The 10,518-nt window shown below is 38.4% G+C and overlaps 1 protein-coding gene across 1 annotated transcript; it reads left to right on the top strand.

Moving 5' to 3' along the window:
- The first annotated feature begins 8,203 nt into the window (after positions 1-8,203).
- On the top strand, positions 8,204-10,078 carry LOC113649097 (zona pellucida sperm-binding protein 4-like). The gene is made up of 8 exons (XM_027156707.2): positions 8,204-8,533; positions 8,610-8,797; positions 8,886-8,983; positions 9,056-9,213; positions 9,288-9,480; positions 9,554-9,701; positions 9,781-9,856; positions 9,945-10,078. The coding sequence occupies exons 1-8, from the start codon at positions 8,254-8,256 to the stop codon at positions 10,043-10,045; spliced, it is 1,242 nt and encodes a 413-aa protein (XP_027012508.1). The 5' UTR covers positions 8,204-8,253; the 3' UTR covers positions 10,046-10,078.
- Positions 10,079-10,518: the final 440 nt, after the last annotated feature.

The raw sequence follows: 10,518 nt of genomic DNA on the forward strand, positions 1-10,518 counted from the left end.
CTGTCTTTGGTTCATTTAGTGTGCAAGTTGTGCTTCTTCTGGATAAGGGTTTATGATTGGGGGGGGGTTCTCATTGCTTTAGTGATTGTCCCATGGTTTATCTTGTCTAAGCTTGCACTATGTCCTTGGTGTTGCTTTCACCTTACATGGCTTCAGGGCTGTCCAGTGCCATGCATTTCCTTCAGTCACCTTGCAATATTAAATTGTTTTGATTACCCAGTCAAATTAATTTCTAACATGTATTTTTGTTAATTCAGTCTGATAAATCTGCCACAAAGTAGGGTCTGTTGTAAAGGATTAAACTTACAAAATTAGCAGGGGACTAAATTTTTCCCCCACTGTAATAACTCATTCCATCTGAGCCAGTATTGCAACACTCTACATCCATCTCACTGTAGAACAGAACATAATCTGGCCTGTAGCTCAACAAATCCAGTCAGCATTATTTTGTCCTTTTTAATTTTGCCAGCTACAGTCTCCATGCCAGTCAAGACTCACTGCTTTAACCATATTACTGGTCTGATGGAAATTAGACTTCTTGTCAGCAGTATGAACAAATGGTGGTTTGGGGTTTTTTTTTTTTTTTTTTTTTTTTTTGTGTAACATCTATGAATATATATTGCCCCAGTAGACTATAGGCAAAAAAAAAACCTGAACACTACAAATCCTTAAAGCTCTGAGTGTCTAATGAACTGTGCAAAAGCTTTGTTTTCAAAAATAGATATTTTATTTCTCAATGAACAGAAGAGAAATCCAAATCACCTCAATATTTGGTGTCACCAGCTCTTTGTATGCAGAGCAATATCCGGCAAGTGTTCTCCTCACAAGTGTTCTTCTCACAGTTTAGTGAGTAATTCTTAAGTGAAGGTGTGTTCAGTTCCTTTTACATGCAGTAACATAATTTACCTCTGCTACTCAATTCAAATTTAATTGTACAGTGCTTAACATTTGACATTGTCTCAAAGCAGCTTTACAGAACATAAACATAGAACAAAAGGTTAATATAAAGAATAATATAAAGATAAATATTCAAGATTATTATTATTAGATATATTTAAACATGTATGTATTTATCCCCAATGAACAAGTCTGAGGTGACTGTGGGGAGGAACAACTTCCTTAAATGCTTGTCGGAACTCAGAGCCGGTCTCCAAGTTGACACATCACAGGGTGATCTCTTCTCTTAGGCTTTTAGTTAAATTTCACTGTTAACTCTATAATTACTACAAAAAAAACTGAGAAAACTCCTCAGGCCTGGATGAGAATGAGCAAACTTCTTTATTGTGGTCAATCAGCCAACAAATTGTAGTTGCCAAATTCAAAGTATCAAATTGCCAAATTTAATAGTAACAAATTATTACCAAATTAAAAGTAACAAATTAAAACCCATAAGAGCATGTCATGCCAAATCAATCAAGAAAGAAACAAAAACTCTCGCGACGTCCTTGCGAAAATAAAAACAACCCCCAACTGACCCGCTCGCCCCGGATATATATATATCCTAACACTCCTCGCCCCCGCTTTGCTTCCCACTATTTTTTGGAGTCCCAGGTGCCATATCACCTGTTTTTATCGGCATTACCCACTATGTTCTCTAAACACCCGGACCCAATTTCCCCTGATTTCCCATTACCTTTCACCCATATGCCCATTTATGGATTTTCCTTCCCTTATTTCGCATAACTTTAGACTAAACACCTGGGCCTTCTTCAGTCTGTACAACATGTTTATGAGCACCAAATGCCCATTTATGGATTTTCCTTCCTTTAGTTCTCAGGGCCTAGGGCTGTGGCCCCCTGTTTTTTTCCATTCTACCTAACATGTTTTCGCTATGGGCCAAGGTCTGAGACCCATGGTCTTCTTCATTTTCCATAACAATTCATGAGCTACGGTCTGGGAACAATGGTCTTTTCCATTCTACCTAACATGTTATCGCTATGGGCCAAGGTCTGAGAACCACTGTCTTTCCCATTTCTCATAACAAGTTTACATTTGTTATTACAAATGTGCACAAAAAGGGGCTCCATTCCCTCGTCAAAGTTACATTTGCCATTTGCTTCTGAGTCTTTTACGACAGACATCTGCCCTGAGGATTAAACCTGCATTCAACTAAAATGAGTAAGTTTCCCTTTTGCTATCTTCTCCTGTATATGATGTTTTCTGATTATATTCAATCTATGAGTCTATTTTATGTCACATGATATTATGTAAAAAGGCTCTTACCTATTCGTCATTCTATAACGTTACTATTGCTAAGCTATTGCTGCTGTAATATTGCTTGTGTACAAGTGGAGTTCTTTAACTCCTCAAGCCTGTTAATTGTTTATGATCTCAGCCTGTCTTTTTATCCCCTGGCTGGGCTTGCTAACATATACATATCTCAAGCTTCATTTCCTCTATCTCTACTAAGTCAGTTACTCTTCTCTCTCCTTAGATCCTTCACCTCCAGGTCGGTCAATTCAGCCTGGCTACACCCGCCGGGACCCTCGTCCTTCTCCCTATCCAAGACCTGCGCCTGCTGACCCCATGGCCGGCTATCGCCGCTTCCAACTGCGTCATATCATCTCTGAGCTCACTACGCTTCTGGAACAGCTCAGTTCTCCTGAACTGCCTGCGCATGCTTATCTGCCATCCCATATTGTGAGAAATCCTCCTGTTCTCATGTCCTCCTCTCAAACCACTCTGGTAAACCTTGTGGACAGGGGATCTCAAACTGATGGCTGTCCTCATGCTCACCCTTGCACCCGTGAGCTTGGAACTCCCGGCTCCCCCCCTCCTTATGCCTATGTTCGTCCCCTCTCTCCCACCTTTCCATCTTCTCCCTCTGATTCTAACCCTGCGTCTCCAGATTACACTCCTGGATCTCCAGATTACACTCCTGGATCTCCAGATTACACTCCTGGATCTCCAGATTACACTCCTGGATCTCCAGATTACACTCCTACTTACGATTTATTATTATTAAGGTGTTTTTTATTAGGCCTTAGTAAAGGGGAGTACCCTTTACTAAGGCCTAATAAAAAACACCTTAATAATAATAAATCACCTTCTATCCACCCTCTGACTCAAGTGTGGTTATTTGGTTATTTTATTCTCTAGTTATATATTACCTTAAGATTATTACAACATCTGGGGTTTATCCCCATGTGTCTTATGACTCCAATCATAATCGCCTTAAGGCATGTCTCTCTGTTTTTAATGCTGGGTTCTGGGATTTTTCACAACATGGTAAAGGAAGAAACCTTGAGAAGAACCAGACACAAAGGGGAACCTCATCCTCATATGAGTGACACTGGAGGGTGTGATTATAAATATACAGTCTGATAAATGTTGTAGTGATGAGGTTGTCCTCAAAGACCATATGGAGTTCCTGCATCTCTTTAGTATAGCAGAGTCTAACTGGAGGTGGTAGATCTCTAGATGCCTCAGGATCCTCACAGATTTGGCCTCATCTCAGCAGAGATCCAAAATCTTCTCATGGCACAAAACACAATCAGAGCTGGTGCAATTTCTGGATGCCTCGTGATGGGTAGAAAGAGAGAAGCAGTGGAGAGCAGTGACAATGTGTTTTGTGTCAACAATGCGAGTAGGCGTTAACTATCATGCATATTAATGAAATTCACACATGAGAAGACAAAGGCCCGCATAATGAGTTGCATAATGAGACTTTCAGGTAAGTGTGTGACTGAGAGAGGTTACAATATTGTGGAGATTACAAGAAGAAGGAGTTAAAAGAATGTGAAGACAAAATAAATGTGTATATTTTGTGTTTGTAGTTTATTTGGAATATTTAACGAGTGCAAACAGTGCCAGACAAGAGATAAGTACTAAAAAATCCTAAAATCCACATAAAGTGCACATTTTTTTTCTAACCTGTCTGTAAATTGTTCTGTTTATGTTTCTACTATTGTATGTAAATGGTTCTGCAATTTCTGGAGTTCGCTCCCAAGAATTTCACTCACCAAGGCACATGTGTCGTGGTGATGTGACAATAAAGGTGACTTGACTTGTATGCCAGGCAAGAGACCGAGCAAACAGTAACTATACTACAAGACAGATGCTTAAAATAAATAATAAAGTAACAATATGTATACAAGTAACAATATATGTATATGACCAATACAATATGGCTCTGTTAAAATCTTTAATGGAATCTTTAATGGAATCTTTTTTAATCTTTAATGGAATCTGTTAAATATTGGTGCTTCTTACAGCATTGTTTGTGGGCGTTGATCTTGTTTGCATAGACCGCGTCAGGTAATTTCCATATGAATGGCGCGCGCGCTGTAGGTGGGATCACATTTCTTCTTTCCAGTCTCTTCCTCCCTTTCCCCAATTTTAATTTCTTTTGTGTTATTTTATTTTCATCTTCATTTTCCCTATTTCTTTTGTTTGTTTGTGTAGTTAGTTTTATGTTGTGTTTGTCTCATTCATTAAATGCCATATTTTTGTGCCACAAGTGATTGTCTCTGAGTATCGCTCACAAACTTAAGGTACCTGCAACATCTGGTCTGAACTACATGCTCTATTAAGTTAATTTAATTTAAATTATGGTAGAAAGTAAAAGGGAAGTGAATCTTTCTTGTCCGGGAAGATACCTCCTTCATAGAATTAATAAAGTTTACACGGACAGACCAAATAAGTGTAACGTTAATTCCATTACCGTTAATTTCAACTTAGGTTAAAATATTTAGGAGTCACTATAACACTTATAAATATTTACCTTGCTTCGCGAGTCAAAATTGCTACAATATTGATTTATAATCTCACTTTAGGTGTTTATAATGATTTATAATCCCACTTTCAGTGTTTATAATGATTTATAATCCCACTTTTAATGTTTATAGTGATTTATAATCCCACTTTCAGTGTTTATAATGATTTATAATCCCACTTTTAGTGTTTACAATGATTTATAATCCCACTCTCTGGTGTCATCCAGATGAGGATGAGGTTCCCTTTTCAGTCTGGTTTCTCTCAAGGTTTCTTCCTCATGTTGTCTCAACACCACTGACTCTCTCATTTGGGTTAAATGTAAATCTAATGTCCTTTCTAAAAATGCTATAAATCGATCTGGATTTGATTTGTCTCTTGTTGTTTTCCCCCCATGTTTCTCTGGGTCCTTGACCTTGGCCCTCAGTGGTCCCATGGTCTCATCTCTGTTTTTGTTGTAGAACTTTCCGTGTGTTTCCAAAATAACTGCCGTTTCATCAGCTTGGTGTTCTGTAGTTTAAACATGAGGTGGATAATTCTGCAGTCAGCTTGTGCTCTGAGGTGTACGTGTGAAGGACATGATTTAGACCATAGAGATGAGACCCAAGGCAAAGAAAAACACAGAAAAACATGACAAGGACAAAACCATGACATGAGGAGCAGATGTGTGCACTGACCTTCACAATGAACTTATAAATAGAGTTTAAATAATTGTTTAATGTTTTAAATCACAGGAATATAAAGAATAACCTCACATTATTTAAACCTTTTGGTATTGTATGTTTTCATCACCTTTTCATGATTAAAAGCAGCTTATATTTAACTTATTTTTATACTTCTGGACTAAAGTTTTTTTGTTTGTTTGTTTGTTTGTTTTTTACAGTATTAAATTCCTATCACGTTCGTTCAATAAACGAACCAGCTGGGACAGTCAGATCACCTTTCTTTGTTCCTCACCCCCAAATATGCACCCCTCATCAATCGAGAGAAGCCATCAGTAAGAACCATCAAGGTCTGGCTCGCAGAAGCAGATTTCACACTCCAGGAAAGGTTTCAACACACAGACTGGAGTACATTTGCAGCTCAGGCCACCAGTGACACTCACACGGACATTGATTGTTACACCTCCTCTGTACTGGATTACATCTCTACCACCATAGACAGTGTCACTACTAAGAAACAGATCATCATTTACCCAAATCAGGAGCCATGGATGAACAAGGAGGTGCGCCTCCTGTTGAAGGCACGCAATACTGCCTTCAGATCAGGCGACGCACAGGCCTACAGCACATCCAGAACTAACCTGAAGAGTTCAAGTTCAAGTTCAACTTTATTTATATGGCACCTTTACAAACAGCCACACTTCTGACCAAAGTGATTCAAAATGTGTTTGACATTACACATACACAAAATAGAGTTCAAAAAGCTAAAATAAGAATTATTAAAAAAATAAACAAAATAAAATAAAGAGTTTAAAAAATATATATATAAATATAAACTATAAAATATAAACTAAACCTATATGAAGAGGGGCATCAAAGAGGCCAAGCACTGCTATAAGCGGAAGGTAGAGGAGTATTTTTCCAACTCAGACCCTCGACACATGTGGCAAGGCATTCAGGTCATCAGTGATTACAAATCCCCCCACTCCACCCCTGCTGCCACCGATGTCCTCTTCTTGAACGAGCTTAATGACTTTTATGCTTGCTTTGAGAGAGACAACAGTGAAACTGCCACCAAGCTCAAACCCTCGGCTGACCACCCTCCAATCGTACTCTCCTCCACAGATGTCTGCAACGCACCGAGCCAGATCAGCGCACACAAAGCCACAAAGACTTTTTTTTGTCTGACGCTGATGCCATGGTGACTTGTTATATACAGTATCTGCGCTCCATTGATAATGGCTTTTTTTAAGTTGTGGTGCACGCGCTTAACTCAGAGTCAGTCTATAAAGTTGATAAAACTAACTCTTTTCAGCTGTTCTGTAACCAAAAACTCTGAGTTTAAACTTGAACCCTGAGTTGACAAACCCTGAGATGGGAAACTCAGAGTTCAAGTTTGAACTCGGAGTTCAAACTTGGTTGAACCACCTTTCTGAAACAGGCCCCTGTTCTTGGACAGAATGCCTAGTTTTGGCCAGAATATCTATGAGGACTTTAAACTTCACACTAAAATCCCTGAAAACTGTAGGGAGAACCCTGTGCTCGCATGGACGAGCCTACACTCTGAATTAAAAAACCTCATCTTGGCCTCATCACTTGAGCAAATGAACTAAGGGAAAACCCCAATTACTTTGAGAGAAATCTATAAATAAAACAAACAAATAAAGCAGCCATTTCACTGAACCCTTCATAAACACAAAGGCGTGAATCTTTAGACTTAAATACATGTTTACTAACAGTGACCTACTTTAAATATGAGAACATTAATAATAGAATAAAATAGAATTTTATATAATTGTTTATATACTTCTGAAAAGCTGCTTTGAGACAATTTGAATTGTTAAAAGCACAATACAAATAAACTGAAAGGAATTTTTTTTATTGAACTATGTGAACTATTTATAATATATAATATATAATATAGTGTTAGTGTCTAACTTTAGGACAACTTTTATTTTGTTTTGTTTTTTGTTTTTGTCAATTTGACTGTAGCGACACTTATACACGACAAGGAAAGAAAGCCCTGTCAAAATAAAAGTATGCTGCGGTACAAGAAGATATTCACAGTAAATACTACTAATATTATTTTATATATATATATATATATATATATATATATATATATATATATATATATATATATATATATATATATATATATATATATGAAGATATTCACAGTAAATACTACTAATATTATTTATATATATATATATATATATATATATATATATATATATATATATATATATATGAAGATATTCACAGTAAATACTACTAATATTATTTTATATATATATATATATATATATATATATATATATATATATATATATATATATATAAAATAATATTAGTAGTATTTACTGTGAATATCTTCTTGTACCGCAGCATACTTTTATTTGTATATATATATATATTCTCTTTCTTAATATTAACCCAAAGACTTTTAACATGACATTACAAAAAAATAAAATATGACATGTTCATGTGGTTAATGATATAATTTCATGTTCAGCTTATGCACCATTTAACAATAGTGGTTTTATTTGTTTTGATCAAATTTAAAAAGACAATTTAAATGCATATATTAAAATAATGGGAGTTAATTAGATGGCCAGCCTCAGATTGTTAACATTACAAAACTCTCCCATATAATTAACTTGACAAATAGAACAAATATCTGTTTAAAACGCCCCTCAAAATGACCAACAAATCATGAAGGCGGTGATTAAGGCAGTTAATGACGACACACGGCTGGAACACTATTACTGACTAGTTGAGTAGGAGGAGACTCCAGATACAATTAGGACTGAGGACACAATAAAAGACAGAAGTTGCTGACTAGTTAAACATTGGTGTATGCAGTTTGGGAACAATGGTGACTATAGGGGTAAGTTTGGCATTTGTGGGGCTTTTTCTTGCCTTCAGTGCTGTGAGCAGTGTTCCTGCAGCCCCACCAAATGTGAAAAAGCTCTCTCAGGATCCTCAGCTTCCTGGGATGCCTACTGTGCTGCCACATACACCTGGCCAGGTTCAGAAATGCCAAGTGCAAGACTATGAAAGAATTCCTTGTGGAGAACCTGGCATCGTGGCTACTCGGTGTAATGCCATAAACTGCTGTTTTGATGGTCAACACTGCTATTATGGGAAAACTGGTAAGTGTGAAATCCTGCTTGACTCTTGATTGGGGTTTAACATGAAACTGATCCCTTTCTTTTTTGGTGTTCCCAGTGACTGTCCAGTGTACCATTGATGGCCAGTTTGTGCTGGTGGCAGCCAGAGATACAACCCGTCCCAGGATAAGCCTGGAGTCCATCAGCCTGTTGGGAGGAAACAGTGGACCCTGTAGTCCTGTTGACTCCAATGCAGCCTTTGCTATTTACCAGTTTGCTGTGACTGCTTGTGGGACAACCATGATGGTTTGTGTCACTTTATTTTTCTTCCCGTAACTGCGTTGCTCATTTCAGTTAGATGTTTATTGTGCTCTCTACTTTTTCTCCTGTCTAGGTAAAAGGTGGATATGTGGTCTATGAAAACAGGATGGTTTCTTCCTATGAAGTTGGAATTGGACCCCGAGGCTCAATCACAAGAGACACTACTTATGAGTAAGTGATTGAAAACTCCTGGTTGTGGGATTAATTAAGGGGTTTTACTAACCTGCCATTTCCTTTTTGTAGGCTTTATTTCCAGTGTAAATATTCAGGTGTTGGCTTGGCTGCTTTGTCTATTGAGCCTTCAGCTAATGTTGATCCTCTGCCCATTGTTGCTTCTGGACCACTCCAAGTAGAACTAAGACTAGGAAAAGGGCTCTGTCTCTCAAAGGGTTGTGTGGAAGGTGAGTGCTGTCTGGATATTAAAATGCAGTTTCAGTAGCTTCAACAGATGCTGACTTCTCCTCTCTCCCAACAGAACAAATAGCCTATAACTCTTACTATAGTGCTAGTGACTACCCTGTGACCAAGGTTCTGAGGGAACCGGTGTACGTCGAAGTGCGCATTGTTGGAAGAACCGATCCAAACATTGTCCTGAGCTTGGGCAACTGCTGGGCGACTTCTTCCCCTAACCCCTACAGTCTTCCCCAGTGGGACCTTCTGGTGACTGGGTAAGCTTCTGGGTTTTGTTTGTAGCCCACTGTCTATATTGAACAGGAAGTGATGCCCTCATGTATCCCCAAGGTGTCCCTACAAGGATGACCGCTATTTGACCAAGCTGATCCCAGTTAGTGGAACATCTGGACTTGCATACCCTACCCATTACAGGCGCTTTGTCCTGAAGATGTTCACGTTTGTGGACAAGACCTCTATGGCTCCCTTGCAAGAGACGGTAAATGCTCGTTCTTCTGTTCTACATGCTTCTGCATGGTGTGGGTTCTTTTTGTTTAGGTTCTCTTCCTTTCCCTCAGCTCTACATCCACTGCAGTACAGCTGTGTGTCTTCCGAGTGTGCTGGACTCCTGTGAACCAATGTGCACCAGAACAAGTGAGTAGACCCCTTATTGCTGTTTGCTGCTTCTCCTGACTGAATAGCTTATTGACCTGTTTTCCCCCCCCCCCCCCTCCATTTTTAGGAAGAGATGTTTCTGCAGTGGAAGAAGGTGCTTCTCGCTTATCAGGAGTAGTGTCTAGTGGAGGCGTGATCTTTACTCAAAATTCCTCTCCTTTGTTTTAAATCTGTGCAAAATAAATGCATTTGCCTTTCAAACTGTCTTTGGTTCATTTAGTGTGCAAGTTGTGCTTCTTCTGGGTAAGGGTTTATGATTGGGGGTTCTTGTGGCTTTAGTGATTGTCCCTTGGTTTATCTTGTCTAAGCTTGCACCATGTCCTTGGTGTTGCTTTCACCTTACATGGCTTCAGGGCTGTCAAGTGCCATGCATTTCTTTCAGTCACCTCACAGTACTAAATCATGTTTTGATTACCCAGTCAAATTAATTTTTAACTTAATTTAAAAAAGGTCTGTTAATTTCATTGTAAAGGATTAACTTACAAAATTAGCAGGGGATTAGAATTACTTCCCCTACTGTAAGAAGTATGTCATTCCATCTGAGCCAGTATTGTGACAATCTCCCTTCACATCTCACTGTAGAACAGAACATGCTCTGGCCCATAGCTCTAACTCCAGTCAGCATTATTTTCTGATTTTGT

The sequence above is a fragment of the Tachysurus fulvidraco genome, chromosome 11, assembly GCF_022655615.1.
Source record: "Tachysurus fulvidraco isolate hzauxx_2018 chromosome 11, HZAU_PFXX_2.0, whole genome shotgun sequence".
Classification (NCBI taxonomy): domain Eukaryota; kingdom Metazoa; phylum Chordata; class Actinopteri; order Siluriformes; family Bagridae; genus Tachysurus; species Tachysurus fulvidraco.

Bases quoted from the DNA above. Each gene is read 5' to 3' on its own strand.
- LOC113649097 (XM_027156707.2), top strand. From the start codon at position 8,254: ATGGTGACTATAGGGGTAAGTTTGGCATTTGTGGGGCTTTTTCTTGCC. The intron at 8,534-8,609 runs GTAAGTGTGAAA...TGGTGTTCCCAG, and splicing joins CTGCTATTATGGGAAAACTG to TGACTGTCCAGTGTACCATT. The intron at 9,481-9,553 runs GTAAGCTTCTGG...TGTATCCCCAAG, and splicing joins TGGGACCTTCTGGTGACTGG to GTGTCCCTACAAGGATGACC.